This window comes from Melospiza georgiana, chromosome 2, assembly GCF_028018845.1.
Source record: "Melospiza georgiana isolate bMelGeo1 chromosome 2, bMelGeo1.pri, whole genome shotgun sequence".
Lineage (NCBI taxonomy): Eukaryota > Metazoa > Chordata > Aves > Passeriformes > Passerellidae > Melospiza > Melospiza georgiana.
The window spans coordinates 82,228,327-82,247,551 of NC_080431.1; the positions used below are offsets into that span (position 1 = coordinate 82,228,327).

The 19,225-nt window shown below is 35.9% G+C and overlaps 1 protein-coding gene across 6 annotated transcripts in view; it reads right to left on the minus strand.

Annotated features, from left to right (window-relative positions):
- STXBP5L (syntaxin binding protein 5L) overlaps positions 1-19,225 on the minus strand; it is a 180,383-nt gene that overhangs the window by 100,055 nt on the left and 61,103 nt on the right. For all 6 annotated transcript variants that reach the window (XM_058044368.1, XM_058044390.1, XM_058044360.1 and 3 more), the window contains exons 3-4: positions 12,788-12,869; positions 10,675-10,775 (exon numbers count right to left, since the gene is read on the minus strand). In XM_058044368.1, the coding sequence (XP_057900351.1) occupies positions 10,675-10,775; positions 12,788-12,869 (183 nt within the window). The remainder of the gene's footprint in view (positions 1-10,674; positions 10,776-12,787; positions 12,870-19,225) is intronic.

Below are 19,225 nucleotides of genomic sequence, written 5' to 3' on the forward strand. Positions count from 1 at the left end.
TGATGGGCAATACAGAGCACAGTAAGAGCCACAGTAAGTTAGCAATGAAAGAAAGCCAAATAACAAAGGCTGGAACAGGAGGATGATGTTCTCAAAAGAGAAAGTTTTTGATGTATTTATTTCATTGATTTTGTAGCATCTGCATTAAAAAACCCCAAACACCTAAGGGTAGAGTTTCTCTCATCCCTTCATCCAACATTGAATACATAAATCAAAAATGCAGTTTTTGGTTTCTAATCTCATAGTTACAAAAAAGTAAACTGGGACCTAGCTTAAAGATGAAAGGTTGAAACTTGTCTTTTGTTTAACAGCTTGACTTCACAGAGCTGTTAGAAAAGTAAACCAAAGATATGTTAGTATTTCCCCCTCTGCTAGCTGCAGCATACAGAAATCTGTGTTTATCATCCATTCTTACTAAAATAAGTTTAAACTCAATTTTATATCAATATCAATCAAGTTATTTTGAATGAACGCTAAAATCAGGATAAGACTGAGATACTGAAATTGACTTCAAAGAAAAAATAATTTTACATGTGTATGCTTTTTCTTTGTATGCATGCTTTTTTCCTTAACAGCTTCCATCAATTAAAATCATGTAGACTTATTGGAGACCAGCTGTTCTCATTTGTTGTGCTTCAGTAGACAGGGACTCTGTGATTAATGGTCCTTGTTTTTCTGCAATCTGCAGTCTCTCTTCTCTTCCTGCTCATGTACTGTTTAATGATATAATCTCAACACTGACATTACTAGCTCTATTTCTGATTTACTGGAATAATGCCCAGAGTTTATTGTGACAGAAGGAAAAGTATCCTAAATCATTGCATTGGGTTCTTGCTCGAAGCTGACATGTGTCTGGGCAGGAAAGAGGTGGTGCAATTTCCAAGAACCAAATTACTTACTGCAACTGAATGGGTGACTGCTCTTCACTGCTCTAAGAAATGACTGGAAATCTAATCTAACAAAGGTCAAAGGAAAGATCTGAACAGAACTCTGAAAGATGTCTCAAAACTCTAATTTGAAAACTTCAAAAGAGAAAACCATGTAATTCCCAGATCTACATTATAACTGTAACAAGAAAATTCCGATTGACAGCGTAGAGTGTTTATGCTGCTTGAACTTGCATATATTTTAAAATACTTTTTTTTAATGTTGTCTAATATGATGCATTTTGTATTACAGTATTGGGCCTCTCATTTGTTATGACTGAAACCATGAAACAGCTGTTCAATGCATAGCTGTGAGCATGTATTTTAAATTTTGCTATCCAAACCTGGCCTCAGAGCAATTTGGCAACATAGCTGCTATGTGAAAACAACAGAACATGTTACCCTGTGTTTTCTCAAAAAAGCATAAATCCACTGACAAAAATGTTTTATTTTTTACAAAGCATTAGAAACAACTAGCACACTGCTCAGTATACGATGTAAGGTTTGACAGCATATAGCAACATTATGTCTCCTGCTAAGGAACCTTTTCCAGAAGGAAGAAACCCAGGCAAACAATCACATGTAGCCAGGTGACAAAATTTAAATAAACCAGGACATGTTTTTCTTCCTTATTGGAGGAACAGTAAAACTTCACAAGAATGTTTTTTTAAAATTCATTTTTTTAAAATTAATTTTGAAGAGATTGTTTTTTTCTAAGAGAACTAATAGAAGAAACTACAGCCAGAGAGACCCAAAGAAAGATGTAGATTGGAAAAGTGGGGTTTGTCAGGTCAGAGGGCCCTGTGCTGTTAAGTCCTCAGGTAACTGTGCCAGCTACACATTTTTCTCCAGCAGCTCTATGGGCCATGATGGTTTCATGTGTGCACGTGTTAAGTGATTGGTTTAAGTCATCTTTCAGGGTTTTTTTGCCCTTCTGCTATCTAAGACAGCTGCTAGCTCTAAGAGTTATTCAGATGTAGCATATTAGGCATTTTGCCCTCAGAAAATTTGTTTAACAAACATATACAAAAGCAGATACTGTGGCATAATGCATTTAAGGACTTTTTAAATTGAAATGAAACTGATGATAATAATATTGGCAGAATCCTGATGGACTAAAAGTTACTTTGGGGAAAGATTTTAAAAGCCACCATTTAGAAAGAATAGAGATTCTTGAATTCAAGTTTGGATCTGGATATAAACAGAGATCTTTCTAATATTCTAGAATGAAAAATATGACCAGGACTTCAGTGATCTTCATTTTGAGTAGATCATTCATTTACCCTTGTGTAATTTAAGCATAAAGAAACCAAACTGATTTTAGAATAGCCATCTTAAGCTCTTGCAGCACTTTTTGTGCAGGGGCACCAAGACTCAGCTGCATTACAAATCCCACCCAAGATGGTAAGCACAAAAAACTAAATCTGATGAAATTAAGCCATGATGTTATTTCTGATGTTCTGACTGTAAAGTTATTACTACTTTCTCACCTATACTTAAAAATACAGACTAACCAAGGTTTGGAGTGCTTCAAAATGTTTATCCTTCAAAAGGAAAAATTTCAATATAGCACTTGTAAAAAAATCACTATAAAATTCTATTTTTAATGTCTAATTTACACTTGGTTTTACTGCAAAAGGAAATTTTTTGATTGGATATCTGAGAGATTCCTAAGAATTAGTTTTACAGCTGTTGTAATTTCACAAGTGATCTTGGTACTAATACTAATGAAACCTCTGAGGGACACAATATTAGAGAGGAAGGACCATCTGCATGAGTAAAGTACAAGAAATTGAATTAAATTTAAAATGCAAAGGGTACAGCCTCAAACTTCAAAGAACTTCCACTTTAGGGTTAGAGCTCATGATACAGAATTGATGGAAAAAGATAATTTCAATTTTGCCTGTCTTGCTTTGCTTCTACTATTAAGGACTTGCACTGAAAAGCAGCACATTCCCTGCCAGCTAGATATACATCAGGGAAGAAGTGTAATGGGTGCATTAGTCAATCACAGCAAGACCACAAACACTGGTAAGATGAAGCCACATGAAAGGAAGATGCCATTTTTGAATGCATCAGTAAACATATTCCTGCAGAGATTACAAATGAAAATGGTATTGTCAATGGCCACAGCACAGATGGGACCCTATCTAGAATGTGCTTCCTTGATGAATCATCAGCTCAAAGAGAATTGATACGAGGAAAAAGGCCCAAAGAAAAGAAAAGATAATGAAGACAAAAAAATTACAAAGAAAAACACAGAATCTTGATTTTTGTAGTGAAAATAAACTCCAAAAACCAAACCTGACATGCAACAATTTTCCTGCAGAGCAAACAGTGGATTTCAGCTTGAGTAGTTACATAACAGTGCAAGGCCCTGGCTGCGGACTGCTGCATGTGGAGGAGCTGGGGATCCACACAGAGGTGACCCCAGGCAGGCACCAGGGGCCACATGAGCAGCACGGTCTCCAGGCTGTGTGGGCCTGCATGCACCCCTCCAAGCTGCACAGACACAGCCAGCCTGCTGTCCCTGGGAAGCCTGCAGGCACCTCCCAAATGGTGATTGCACCAACAGTGCAGAAGGAAGTTTTACTGTTTATGTCCTTTCTGTTTGATAGTAGGAATAATGCACACAGCTGTCTCCTTACAAGAAAATCCTGCAATAACTTGGATGACAAAAATGGGGTGTCACTTTCTATGAATGGGTTACCTGCTCACTGAAGGCCTGTGTGATGATGCCCAGCTCAGGGCTCCCAGCATCTACAGGGATGCAAGATTCCCTGTGATCTCCTGCCATTCTTTGTAGTGCTAGTTTAAAAAAAAAAAACATTTTGAAAAGCTAACTTCTAGGGCCTTAAGTGCCTTTCTTCCTGGGATCATAAAGGATCAGCAAACCTTAATGTAAAACATCATCAGCTTGCTCATTTAAGAAAGGAAGGTATTTGAGTTCCCTGGAGTGCAACTGAGGGATCCAGACTGAGGAGGTCCCTTCAGCTTCATTCCATTAGAAGGCTCACATATCTATCAAAAAGAAAATTTTAAGGATCAATTGAATTTTCATTCTATTTCAGTAGATTGCACAGTCTCAAAAATCTATCAACTCAAATCTCTTGATTCTTGGTATCAATAAGCAAATCTAATTTTTGCATTTTTGCTCTTTGCTGACTGTTCAGCAAACCTGTGTTGAAGACCAAAAACCCCAAAATGTTTTTACTTGATTTTTTTTATAACCAAGACAGTCTTCATTTTAGCTGGGCTGCATGACATTTTCCAGGATGAGCTTATGGCTCTCATTGATTCTACAGGTCAAGTGCACTATGAAATTTTCTATAACATGATATAAGATGTGAAAAAAGAATGGGGTTTTTTTTGTTTGATTTATTGTTTTTTGTTGTTATTGTTGGGTTTTTTTCTCTTTTTTGGGGGCTTTGTTTGTTTGTTTGTTTGTTTTGGGTTTTGTTTGTTTTGGCTTTTTGTTTGGTTGCTTGGTTGTTTTTTTTTAACAGAGGAACAGAGGCATGTGGTAAATAATTACATTAACAAGATTAGGGTCAGTCTCACTGAAGAATCTTTCCAGCCTTTTGTCTTTCAGGAATCTTTTCAAGCTCAAGAATTGCATGAACACATTGGGTTTTAAACCCTTGAGCACTACTCTTTCAAAAGTGACAAATGCTGATGCAAGACCACACTACACATATAAAACCAACCAACCAACCAACCAACCAACCAACCAACCAACCAACCAACCAACCAACCACTGCCAAAACCAACCATAACAACAAAAAGAACCCAAACAAAAACCCCCAGAAGAATGTTTTGTAAAATCTTCATCAAGATGTGGAAGCGAATGCCAATCGCATGGCTTCTTTTGGTTTCCTCATTTTTTTTCCATCATCAATCTGAGAAAATTTACATCCTTTCCAGAAACTGGCATGTCTTTATGGTGAAATATTGCTTTATATTTGGGTTCTATGGTTCTTTGCAATAGTTGAATGCTAGACCACACCATGTAATCAGAATCTGTATTGTATAGCATGACCGTGAAACTGTACAGAACCTTGTTTGATGACAGCCTCTGACTCATTTAAAATTGCATAAACAGAGTTCACAGCTATACAATTTTAACCAGGAGGTTCATTTATGAGCAGGCAAGCTATCACAGGAATCCAGTTCCTTGAACAGGCAGTGAGACAGAGAACCTACTTTAACTAGCCCACAAGTTCCCTAATACAAATGAATAGACACAGGTACTGCTGTGACTGCACAGCCAGTCACCAGCGTTCACTCAATAGCCTCTTGCTGTCATTTTGATGAGGTTTATCTGAAAAGGAAAGAGAAAGTATTTTAAACGCTCTTAACACAGGACACAAAATCCTGCAAAGATACAGTAAGGCAAATAAGATTCCTACTGTCAGGAAAGAATATAGACTCAAGAAGTTACCTTATTTAAAAACACTCTCTTTATTTTGTTGTTTTGGGTTTGGTTTGTTTTTATCTGTTCCAAGCATTTGGAGTAATACTCTCAATCATCTTGTTCAAATACTGCAAGATCTCAAATGTGGGAGTTGAGATCTTAAATTTCTAATTAATAGTGAGTTACAGTTAATAGAACTGCTCTAAAAGTCGCCCACTTAAGAGGCTCCTCTTGCTCTGTGCCAGCATACCTTAACACTGAAGAACGTGCTAAGAGTCTCTATAAAGCCAGTTATAGAGATTGTGTCACCTGGTGACTCCCCTCAGAAGGGCCTTGGTATGGAGTGAAAGCAGATGGATTTAAAGATGCAACAATCCGTGACACACTGCTCATGTGGGCTGCTCTAAATCACTGGCTAAGCTGCTGCAGCACTGTTGGCTCTTTTGTCACACACCAGTCAGCAATGGCTAAAGAAGAAAGAGAGGAGGGCTGTCCCCCATGTCAGCCAACACACCTGAACCAGCTCAGAGGAGATGAACTGTGCTCCTAAGTGAAACAAGCACCTGCTAGCTTATAGGACCTGGATTTCACCCTGCAATCCTTGCTGGTTTTCCTACCCCAGCTGCACTTATATTAAATGGGAATCTATTAGCTGTTGTATATTTAAACCTGTACCTGCTGAAGTCTGCTCTGATTATATTAAAAATAATGAAGACCTATAATAGTTTCCAGTGGTTTTGCTTAATCCTAATGTTCTTTGCAGCAGATAGAGACAGTGTCTAGTTCCAGTAGGCTGATGCCAAAAACTGATGCCTTGTGAAGGCTGACCTAGAACAGAGACTAGAAAGAGCTAAAGAATAAAGTAGGTATTTATTAAGAGGCCTCAATGGATGCACCTTGGGCAGCACAACCAAAATGCCTACAAAATGGACAACAGGTCCCAGGGTCTCACACTTTTATAAGTTTTGGGCCATTTGCATATTGGAGCTAATTGTCCAATTACAGCTTTAGCCCTTGAAGTCCCATCCTTGTTTTCTCTCTTTGGTCCACCATTGTTTATGCTCTTGGGCCTGAGATCTGGATCACCTGTCCTTGGGTCCCCAGCTAGACAAGGAATTGTTTTGTCTACCTGTTCTGTGGAGAGAGCTTACTATCCCCTAAGATGAAGCCTAGATTTACACACTAAAGAAGAATAGAATCTGAAAAATATAAAAGCTAAAACCTGAGGCATCAGCTGAGTTATTTACTTTGCCTAAAATGCCGACTGAAGATCAATCTGGCATCTCCTATGACATCAAGAAAGGAAAAAGAGGTACTAACATATGGAAGGTGTCCACAATTTTGACCTTCAAAAACACCGAGGCAATTCTTATAGAATGTTTACAGAGTTTAAAATGTTTTACCTGTCTACCCTATTTGTAAAAGAAACCATAAATCATGTATTACCAACCATATGCTACTGTCAAACATGTCTTTGAGTAACTGTCTTATCATTACAGCTCTTGGTATGGAGCCAAGCACTGAGACACATTGCTTACAGTTGTATTTTCTTGAAAGTTCTTAATGCATTGTATTACATTCCAAATATAGCAATAGAAATCTAAGATGATTACTTCATAGAAAATAAATATATACTTTTTGGCAAAAATGTATCATTTTCTTAAGTCCAAAAAAGTCCAGAGCATTACACCATAAAACAGAAAATATCCGTTTGCCATTAAGTCTCTTTAGTGCTCCTTCTACACTTACTCCAAAGAGACATTGAATTATGAATTATTATTGCTAGTGCTGCATCATCATCAGTTTTACAGTAGGTCAGAAGAAGAAAAACCTAAATCTGGAGAAGCTGCAAACTGATTTAACGGCTATAAAGGTGCACTTTGTTAGTGAATTATTATTCATAAACCATTCAGTGTCTTAATACTGAATCTTACCTATTAAGTCAAAGACTACTGCTTTTAAGTGTTCTTTGCTCTCTACAATGATGTTTTTACTAACATCCAAAGAAAATAACATTTTTACTTTTGTGGGAGGGAGAGAGGGGATGTATGTACGTATGTACCTGGGGAAATTTGACTCAAGTAATTGCAGAAACCTATACACTAACACTGCTAAAGAGCAGCTTTTAGTCCATTATGCTGAAATCTTAAATGTCAAGAAGCAGAAGCAAATTGCAAATTAAACAATTCAACTACACGATGACTGATGCATTGTGAGTAATAGCCAAAAATTTTAGTAACATTCATCTGTCTAACAGAAACTACCAGCTCTATGGTTCATGCACCAAACACCATAAAACCTCAGAATAAATGATTCTACATGAAGTTAATTAGTCAATGTCAAATAAAACAAGTATTTGGAATAATAAAATCACCTTCATCATCACAAACAGAAAAAATATTAGAATTTTAATAGCATTATATGGTTTCACCTCATGAAGTAAATCTGCCATTTGTTAAAAAAAAACCCAATTAAACTAAACAGTGTAACAAGGAGACAAATATACTTGATGAATAAACCTAATTTTTTTTTAAATCCTGAAGAGAGACATGCAAATGGAAAAATTAGAAGGATTCACGTGTTCCATTTTCAAAGATGAAATGCACCTGAACAATTAAGTGGTTGGCCATGTGAAAGCTACCTAAATCTAAAATTAAGTTATATTATAAATAATCTTCTAAGAACTAGCCTTTGACTTTCTAAACACTTCCCTTTTTGGCACCTTTCAATACCTTACTATTTTTTGAAGACATGCATCCATATTTTCAACCTATTTTCTGTCAACAAGCATTTTAAGAAACATTTAAAAACCATCTTGTTCACTGGTTCACAAACTTAAGACAAAAGAATCTCTATTCAATATGAATCTTGCTTTCTCTTAACCACCCCTCCCCCACAAAGAGGAGAGGGGAGGATAAAAATAAAGTATTTTTAACTGTTCCTCCAGTGAGGAAAATATTACTTTTTGAAAGCCAGACCTTTGAATTTCTTGAAGAAAATAAATTCTGATCGTATGACTTTATCAGCTTCTCAAGTTCCCCTTACATCCATTTAGTCATAGATTTCACATAGCTACAGCAACCATTATTTCATTCACTATTTCTCTGACCATTCCATAATTTAGAGCTTCTGTTCTCTAATGCCAAAAATATATTCAGAAAAAAATGGAAGTTCTCTTTTAGACTTACCTCTATTAGGCATATAAATGTTCCAAACTGAGAGGGTTAATTAGAGCTTTAGCCTTACTTTTTTGCTACTTGCCCAGAGGATTATGTTGAATTTTCCATGCTACATGTGTAATTGAGCTTAGAAAATTGAAAGTTAAATGATTTAAAATAAATTTATATGGATGTAAAAAGAAAATATAATAAAAATCAAGAGATTTCATTCTGAAGCCAAGTGCCTGAATAATAATTAAAAAAAAAACCAACCAGAAACTTAGAACAGTGCTAGAGAACCCTGAGATGGAATGAACTGCCTACAATGTTATTTCTTCATATTTATGAAAAACTCTTTTTAAATTTAAGACTGGACTTACTTCTTCAAAAATATTATATTGAAAGATATTTGCCTCACAGACTCTGATGTCCTAATAAAAATTATTTAAATGGCAGCAATTGAACCAGTTACAAAAAATATACATAAAAGAACTAATAGTATTTTTTTGTACACAACTTACTAGATTTTGATAGAAGGCAGTATAGTTAGCTATGCATTTGTTACAAATAACTTACATTCTCAGATCCTACTTGCACCTCAATTAATAAAAAAGGCCCCAAAGAGAAAATTTGGTTTTAAGCAAATTTTGCAGTATTCTAAAGAACTTGCTTGCAAATATTTTGCTCAATGTTTTAGGGTGTCACACAAAAAAGAAAATTAAGCAAGTGTGATGACAAATGTTTTGCTCTTAGCAAAGCACAAATGTGTGTGTGAGTTCCTCTTAGCAAGAAATGCTGATAAAATATTGACCAAGATAACAGGTTAATATCTCTAAAGAGAAGACAGAGATGAACAGAGGCTGCATTCTTATAAGCAATGATTGGTTAGGTTGTGTGTCAGATTGCTGGCTGGGAGAGCTACACCAAGATATACTGGAAAAACTTCTCTGATATTTAGATTTATCAATGACAAATTGTGAATAATGCACCTACCTGATGAGAATACCAAGATTCAAACATTTCACCATGAGTAAAATGATAACTTACTGTCCAGAAGCAGCTAGAAATGCACACCTAATTTTTCATTTTCATCTTCTCTCACGCAGTCCCAAACCCCTTGATACACGTCTGCTATAGGTTATAAACTCATTGGAATCAGGCTATATATTTCCTAAATTATTACACAGTACTTCCTACTACAAATCATGCACCTCAGTGACATTTTTGTGCAAATATGATTTGTATCTGGATAATAAACAACAAAGAAAAATGTATTTCCATAATAATTTTCAGACTAGCTGCAGCTAAAGATTTGATGAGTCTGGTGCTCTGGTGACGTACTGGGATCTTTTCCCACTGCACAAGCAAATATATAAATATCAAAAAAAGTTGCTGCACCTTAATAAACACTGAATGCACATGGTAAGAGAATGCAAATATGAGTTAAATTTCCAGTTAAAAACAACTGCTGCATTTATGTACTGCATCTTGGTCTCCTGACTACTGCCCTAATTCCTTAAGAAAAACTTGGAACTTTTTCTCACTCTTAATAGATGTGCAGCACTGAAGTTCCCTAACATCTTATCAGGTTTTACTTGAGTGACTAAATACAGATTTAAGTGCTCAGATCCTGTTTGAGTTTGAAAATTACAACCACTCATTTAATCTATTTTTAGTAGGGTTTCCTACAATTAGGTACTGATAAAATAAAATTAAGACAAACACTCTGACTCCCTTTACACTTACCAGAGTTTTCCAAATTCACAATCTATTCCTACTAAACTTCCAGTATTTTACAAAAATAAAATTATATCAAGGTAAAGAGAATAATTATTACCCTCATATAGCCAGTTGAAGTACTCTTTGTCTATTACTGAACGACAGTTCAGCCAAAAGTGAATGCTTGTGTCCAGTCTGAAGAAAAAATGAATTACTGTTCACAGCAGTTCATACAAATAGAAGTAAAATGAAGAATATTTTGGCATAAAGACGACCAAGTTTTTCTAGTTCTGAGAAAGCTGCAGAAAGTGAACTTTTTGTTCCATAGGTACAAACCTGAAAGAAAAATATTCAAGGCAAATCTATATCCACCTGTAGAAAGGCAAAATGCATTATAAGAAATCCAGGAAGTGCTGTTTTTCTAACGAGATCTCTATTTTGTGCCACATAGCCTTACCTTTCTCTATTAAATTTCAGAGAATGTAGAATAGCTGGTCGTTTCTGCCGGAGGTTCCACAAATGAAGCGCATCATCTGCACATGCACTGACCAAAGCACCCTAGAGAAGACACAAAATACATCAACACATTATTTTTCTGCAGCCTTTGTATTATTCTTACATGATCCTCACTGCTAAAGAGCTACCTGTCAAACTGACAGTTTATGAAAAATCATTGCTTTCTTCTACAACAAAAATACTCTACCACAAATAATACACAATTGAATCGATCTGGTAAATGTAAAAATTTTAAATTAGTACAAGATCAGCCAAAGTTAAACTAAAACTCCATCAATTTAAAACTCAAATTGTGTAACCAAGCTTACACAAGCCAACTCTCAACTGTTTCCACATACGCAGAAAGACTAACAAAATGGAAAAGAGACAACACTTACTTAAAAAGGTGAGTGTGAAATATGTAACTGAAGAATAAAGGGATTAGTGCATGCATGGGCACACATATGACAGTGCCAAGCACAGCTTAGGAGTCATATCAAGGTAAGATGAAAATTCAAAACTAGAACTATGAAAAGAGGATGCAGATAAGAAAGTAGGGACAGGTAGCAAGAGGACAGGACACAGGAAGAACTAAGAGATGCATATAGAAGGACAGAGTCTTCATCACAGATCAGAAATACTATGAAGACTGGTTCTGCTTGAGGTGTCCCAGAAATGTTCATCTTGCAAAGCCCAGGCCTCTGTCTGACTGAGAAACGTGGAGTGAACTTATTCTATCTGCTTTTAACTGCCTTTCTCCTCACCACAGAATATTGATCACATGTGAAACTTATCTACTGGAGAAGCTCCCTACTGCTCTGCACTGGTTTGTCACATTTACACCTCAGATCAGGCCAGACACAGATCTACCTTTGTGTATTACCATCACAGAGGGGAACAGATTGCCCCAAAAAAAGGCAATGCTTTATATTGAGGTAGGGCAAACATGTAACTGGAAAGATTAATTCCTACAATCTATGACTGGCTAATAAACTTCTCTTATCCTAGTAAATGTTCTTTTCAACATTGACCTATGGAAATAAAATATATGGAGGTGAGACTTCTCTAATACAGTGTAATCCATGCTTTAATTCTCATCTCCCAAAGAGTGAGAAAGACTGTCCACCACTGAAATCAAATTAATTCTATGTATTAGGGGGTTTGCTGGTGACCCAATGAAAAGCAAGAATATTAATTCAAACTTTGTCCTTCCTGTTCTCATCCCTGCATTACTCTTAAGACTTACACTAGACTGTTTCACTTCCTCAGTATCTGTGGTTCAGTTACTTTCTCCAAATAAGTGTAAGAAAAAATTAAATATTTTTCAGGTTTAAAAAATCCATAAAACTAAAACTCTTCCCCTGAGAAGTTCTAAGATCTCCCCATTTACAAAGAGGACTTGCACCTGTCAAAAGTGCTTCCTTATGTCATGGGATAAAATTAATCAAAACTGAACTAAGACTTGGCCAACTTCTAAGGTCCTCAAAAAAACTCCCTCTGATTTGTATTCACCAGAAAGTCTTCTTGCCTATTCCCATCTTCAGAACCTTCTGCAAAGACCAAGCTATAATCTGGCACTGTTTCTTCATGTTGTCTAAATTTGATTTTGACAAACCATTTACAAAGACTAAGCATGATGGTTTAATTGATGATCCCTGCAATTGCTTTTCATTACTTCACGTAATAGCATATCTCCAACTATTGAGTTTTCAGCCAATAAACATCAATATATTTTGATAGAAAGATTTAGCTCATTTATTAATTTCTATTTGAACCAGAACTGTGCAGCATATTTAGTAACTTAATGGATTTTACATCATTTTACACACATTCATGTATCGACTGCCTTTTGTTCGGTGCTTTAAACTGATGTATAGGAAGGCAATACTTTTCTCTGAGTGCAGTTCCATAAATATTCTTCTAAAAGGCTGTATGTTGAATGTTCTCTGGATGTACACCACTTATTTGTTGGCACAGTTTGTCAATGGGAGAAGTTATATCACTCAATTACAATAACATGAATTGACTTATTAAACTAAATTTATACAGAAGAATCTGAGTAAATATGTCCTTACCTCATTGATTAGGAACTGGAGCTGCAGAACTGCAGCACCACTTTCATGTTGGCAGTAGCAATCAACACCAGGCCTGCCCAATCTGTTGTCATCAAAGTCAAGGATTCTAACATTCCTGTTATCACCAGAAGTAAAGAGGGAAAGAAAGAACTACCAATTAAACTCTAATTAACCTTTAATTAACCTCAATTCTTCTTGCTTTCTGTAAAACAAAAGAATTCATGCTGACATTCCACTATTCTAATTAAAGTACCAACATCAGCAGCCTGAAAAATGTGCAATTGTGAATGATCTGTTCTAGCTTATTTTTTTTCCTGTGAGACAAAGTACATGAATTGACAGATAAATTCAGCAGGATGCATCTTAAATTTATTTTTATACATTATTGGTTTACATAACACATGAATGTATCAGATTTTTGTACTTATCAAGACTAGACATATAATGAATGTAGGATTTTATCTGTTCTCTTCAGGTCTTTTCCTGTGCATGCTAAATTGTCATCTCCCTAACTTAGAGGATAATGGCCTTTCTCATCTGAGTCAGAGACTTCAGCAAAAAACTGTTGTTCCTCAAAATGACTGAAGATCAAAAGTAAGGCAAAAGGAGAAATATGAAATATATTATTAGAAACCATATTGTGTGAAACATGTGAAACACCATATTTTAAAAATATCAGGATTATTATTAGAAACAATATTTCACAACACAGAGCTTGATCCACTTGTAATATACAATCATATTAGCATATTGTAAAACCCTGACCAAAAAAAGCCAACTGTCCACTTATTTTAGCTGCAGGTAAATGTCAGAATCTTTACTTCCCTTTTCATAGGAGAAAGATGTACAGTAAACCATTCTAATATTGGCCTCCAGAAAGTACAATCCATTAATTAGCAAATTTGAGGTTTAGATGCTCCAAGTATGAAGCAATTGCTCTTCCAACTGTTAAACAAGCAGCTTAATGGATGCCACTAACCTTGAGACCTGAAATCTACTCTTGATTTTGTCACCTGGTCTAGTGGATAACCTCTGGGGGAAAGAAGTATATTTTCTTACCTGAGCCTTCATTTCTCTATTTGTAAGATGGAGATAGAGTTTTACAAAACTGGTGTTTATAGATGAAAAGTTGTGTATAAAACACCATAACTACATTACAGAACACTAAGGCAGAGAAAAAGAAGTAATTGCTGCTTGCTCCCAAGCTGTAGTCATGGATACAACCATAATTGATAAAATAATAAAAACCTGCATCTTTTAAACAACCTATTCAAAATGGACAATAAACATGTATTGTAGTCTAAGACACTTTCTAAGTGTTGATGGTAATCTTCTGGTCCATTCTGAATGACTGTTCTGTGGCACTCTTTTTTAACATTTAACAACCACTTCTTGTAACATGAGAGAAAGCACCAAAACCAACCCAGCAAGTCACCAACCCACCTGGGATTTCAAGCTAACTGCAGTTTTTAAGAGATAAGTGCTTTCCTTTTAACCTGAGTTTAATACTCAGTACAGATACGTGGCACTACTTAATGATTGTCTTTAATGAAAATTACAGCTGCATTGCCCTGATTAAGCATCTGTCACCCTTCAGCATCAGTTCAGTATCATGCTAAGTCAGTTTTCTAGGAATCATCCTAACAAAGTAGATGATTTCACTCAGCATATCCCAAACAAACAAAGCACTCTCCAAAAATTCACATTTATATGCATCAGTGTTCACCCTGAAAAACAAATTACTAAAGTACTCACAAATTACTAAAATAAGAGAGAAATTGTGCTGTCTGCTTCATTTTGGCCAGTTGCCCTGAAGTGAGAACTGATGCTTAAATAGCAGCATTAGCACTGACTGCTGGTGGTTTTCAAACATTCTGGGAGCTGCAGTGAGGTCCTTCCAGCAGAAGGAACTGAAGAGATATGATGACTTGGCACATGTTCTTGGCACTTGAGCCCATCTTCTGCAAATTCTGTGTTTTGCTGCCAAGCATGGACAAGTACAACCTTACCTCATCAAATCTTTTCATAGCAGTGTATTACAACAGGACATACAGCAGAAGTACCTATAGTTCAGGCTCTGAACTGACTTTATTCTTTTTACTTTTGCCTTTTCATTAAATGATGACTCTGCTATCAGGGAGAATGGAGTATCTCTGAGGATATTAAAAGGGGGGACCAATACATCTAAATACTGCAAAGTAGACACCATGGGTTTCAAGAATAAAAGCTAGTCACTATCTTCTCTCTTATCAGTATGTTGGATCTTCCAGGGGCCTTCAAAGCCATGCCACATTATCCTAATTTATACATAAAAGGGAAAAAGATGAAAACTAAGTCTGGATGTCTTTTGGGATCTAGAGTGAAACAAGTAGAATTAGAATTATGTGCATCAAGCAGTGAAAGTGTGACAGCAATAACACTCTAAAAGAAAAGTGTTCTTTCTGAAAACTACATTTAATCCTGGCTTTAATATCTGTAAGAGTGAAACAGGATTTTTTGCTCTTCATTCACTTGTATTTTCACTGAGTATTTCAACATCCCGATATTCCAAAGCTTATAATTACTTGGGAAAAAAATCAGTTGCTAAGATGACTAATTTTAAATACTTGGATTCATCTTCCAAGATGCAGACTTCCATGACAGCATGATACATTAGTAACCAAGAATTTACACTCTCACATCTTGGAAATTAAAGTTGTCAGTGAATGATTACATTCATGATGAGAGGTAACAATGACCAAATCTTTTCATAGCATGATCTATGACCACTTTCCACAGTACCCCACAGCTTTTTTATTCCATGACTCATTTTTACTATGTGATACACACAGATCTGATGTGTCTCATTCTTCTCAGAGGTTAGTACTAATGGAATACAAGGACTTGCAAGTCCTTGGTGTTCACTGAGAACCAAAAGCGCACATACTTCAGAACTGACTCATAAAGTTGAGGCCGGTGTCACTTGCAGCAGGTATTTACTTCTTAGGATCAGAAAGGGACGAGGTAGGACATGTTTTCCTTCATTAAGACAGTGACTCTTCAGTAGTGTGAGATTAATAAATCTTTTAGCAATAACCAGGCCTGCAGTGTGATTCATTCCTCTTTGCAGGGGCAAGGAAGTGAAAATGTGGTGTCATAAAGAACCTCCTTCCAAGGCAGATAGTGGATATCTCAAGTAAAAACTCCTAAATCATATATGGCAACTTTTTCAAGACCAAAACTCTTCCATAGAAGAAAATGACACCAAGCTATGTAAATAAGCAGCTCTAACTTTTTTTGGGTACTTAACCAACTTTTTCCATGACTAAGAACAATCTATGTACAGAAATTAACATTAGAGCAGAAACCATGATCTCACATCTACTATTTTATTAAAATGATGCATACAGAAATGGGAAATATCCATTTAAAGCTTCTCCTTTAAAACATTTGGGAATTGTGGGGTGCTGCAAAAGTAGCATTGCTGCTCTGAGTCCTTGTCATCTGATCTGCACTGACTGGTACATGTTTGAGTAGGACTATGCAGCACCCTAAGAGCAGATGCTTGTGGGCTGGTGTTACTCCATTACATAAACCAACTGCAGAACTGACTTGGGGTGTAACTTGAATATAGGACAGCTTTTTCTTGCAGAAGACTTATGCCACTGAATTGAGTGATTTATCAGTTTAAAAAGCACCAATGGATTTATCTAAATAGTCAAGTACAAGAATGATCAAAGAATTCAACCACACCTCTGACCACCTAAACCAACCACAATGTTTCTCAGTTGTATTTGTTTCAGGGGGTAGATCTTGTAAAAAGATAATTATGGAAACAGCACCTTTAGCACCTAGATTTGCAGTTCTGAAATTAGCTATTTGCAGTTCTTGGAATACATATTTTTACAGTTCCCTTGTGAAGTTTCTCCATGTCTCATACACAATTATTTTCTACTAAAGACAGTGCATATTCTGGTACAAATAAATGCCACATTCCTAAGCCCTAAATAAATGCCTAAGTCCTGAGTACAAAACTGCGGTTCAAACTGATTTTTTCTCTCTTTACATTCTATATTTTGATTTCTGAAGTGTATTGTTTCAGTGTTTTGTTATTCTCACTATTAAGAACGTCATGCTATATGTGGAATCAATACATTTAGCTTTAGTTTCAAGCTTTTGCATATCATTACATCTTTTTATGCTAAATTAAATACCTTCATATTAGCAGGAATTTCCTGCTTTGAAAGCTGTATCTTATCTATCTTCTTCATAAATAAAAGAAAAAACTCTGAGCTCCTTTACTTTCATGTCACCAGCAATTTTCTTAGCTTAGTTCCTGTCTGTTTTCATACATAGTCTAGAATGTGCACTCAACTTCTTTCAAGTCTCAAAACCAAAGCCACACACATCATCTTGGTATGGTTTCTTTAATACAATGTAAAAACATAGACTGCATTTCGTAATTTCTTATATTCAGTATAATTTTTAATGCATGTGTGTACCACCTATTTATTACAATAACAAATTGGGAAATCATATTGGTTTTGGTTTTTGAGACTTTTCCATTGCACTTCAAAAAATAAGCAGTCCCTAAGAAGTTCCATTCTGTCAACTGCTTGTAGCTGAGCTCACTGAATCCCTTACAAAGACACACAACCCCTTCCTACCTTTATGGCCTTCTATTGGCTGTAAATTCACTGGGGAGTGCTTCATTAAACAATATCTTTCTGGGTTTTGTTTTGAACACGGCAGGATTCAGTTTTACAATGAGCTTCATTATGTCTGGAGTTCATTCAGCTGGTTAAATAAATAGCTCTTTTTTTCCTCTCCACTATGACAAGTGAAATACTGCTGCACTTGGCTGCTATCTTAGGATGCTACATGTGCAATCTTTCATAAATGCAAACTTTTTGGCACCAATAAACATGAGATTTTGGTCTACAATGACCTTTATCTTGTTTATTTTTCTTGACATAGATTTCTCTGTTCATGCATACAAATTATGTAAGAGTTAATCTCAGGAACAGTTAAATATTCATTATTATCTTTACTGGCTGAAAATTTTGCTTTTGGCATACCTTTGATTTCTTCCATGTTAAAGCTTATAGATAGCTTGTATTTAATGGCAACTCTATACACTAGAAGCCATTTTATTTCCCAAAGTATATGCAGGCACCATGAGAATTAGCAAAACTCATAGGGCCACATATTTTGATCTCTTCTGGATAAGACTGCCTTTCAAAGTCTTTGTCATTCTGAGAATTATCTGTTCCAGAAACAGAATACAAATACAGTCAACATGGGACTGAATTCAATCCCCTAAACCTGAAGCAGTATATTGTGAAAAGTACTTACTCAGAAGTACTGACTCTAGCAACGTTTCACAAATAACACAAAATCATAGCATGGCTTGGGTTGGAAGGGACCTTCAAGATTATCTAGTTCACATGTAGGGGAAGAATTTTATATTTCATTTGTGGAATAGGAATAATTTTAAATAATTATTTATTAATTAATAAAATAAATATTATTTTAAATAATAATTTTGCCTATGCATACACACACACACACACACACACACACACACACACACACTGATTAACAGAAACTAGCTGGCATTAAATTCACCTCCAAAGAGAAGCAATTTAGTTATTAATCTGTAAAAGTTCCATATTGCCAGGCATCTACACTGAAGGATCTGTATTTTGAGGCTGTAATTCATGCAGTAGTAAAAAAAAAAATAATTAAAAGGTTGCATTCACAGTGGGCTTCCTCTTGTTTTCCCAGGTAGTCATAAACCTCAGCAAATTAACTGACACATACAGATAACACCAATAAAGGCAAAAGTGAATGAAAACTGGAATCCATGGAAGTAAGTGAACAGTATAATTAATTATATTCACAGGTGCCAGTGTTTCAGAGCCAGTGCAGACACCAGTTCAGTCAAAAGCATGACAAATATGGGGATAACAGGAATGTATCTGTTTACAAACCCATCTGGTAAAAAGCTGCAGAGAGAATAAGCTGGGACAGAATAATACTCTTGCCCTAATGCACACTGGAGGTTATGGAAAACTAAACAGACATAAATGAGAGGGCTGTGTGTTCCAAAGCCAGAAAGTTACTTGAGCATAACCAAGATCCTGAGCAACAACCTGCACAGATATAGACAAAAAAAAAAAAAATGATAAGACCACAACATTTGATTTAGTTTACTGCCTTTTAAGAGGACTATGCAAATCATACCATTTGCTGCCCATCTGTTTGCAGTGGGCTCAGATGGTAGTCTAACACACCCTGTCTTACCAAAGACACCAAGCAGGTAGCCTTAACTCAGCCATTTTGATTTGCTTTCCTTCTCAGCCTTCAGGCATTAATATTTAACACAGTATTTGCTTCATGTGGGTCTCACACCAAGAACACACATTACAGATGCAGGTTATCACATGTGCAGTCACT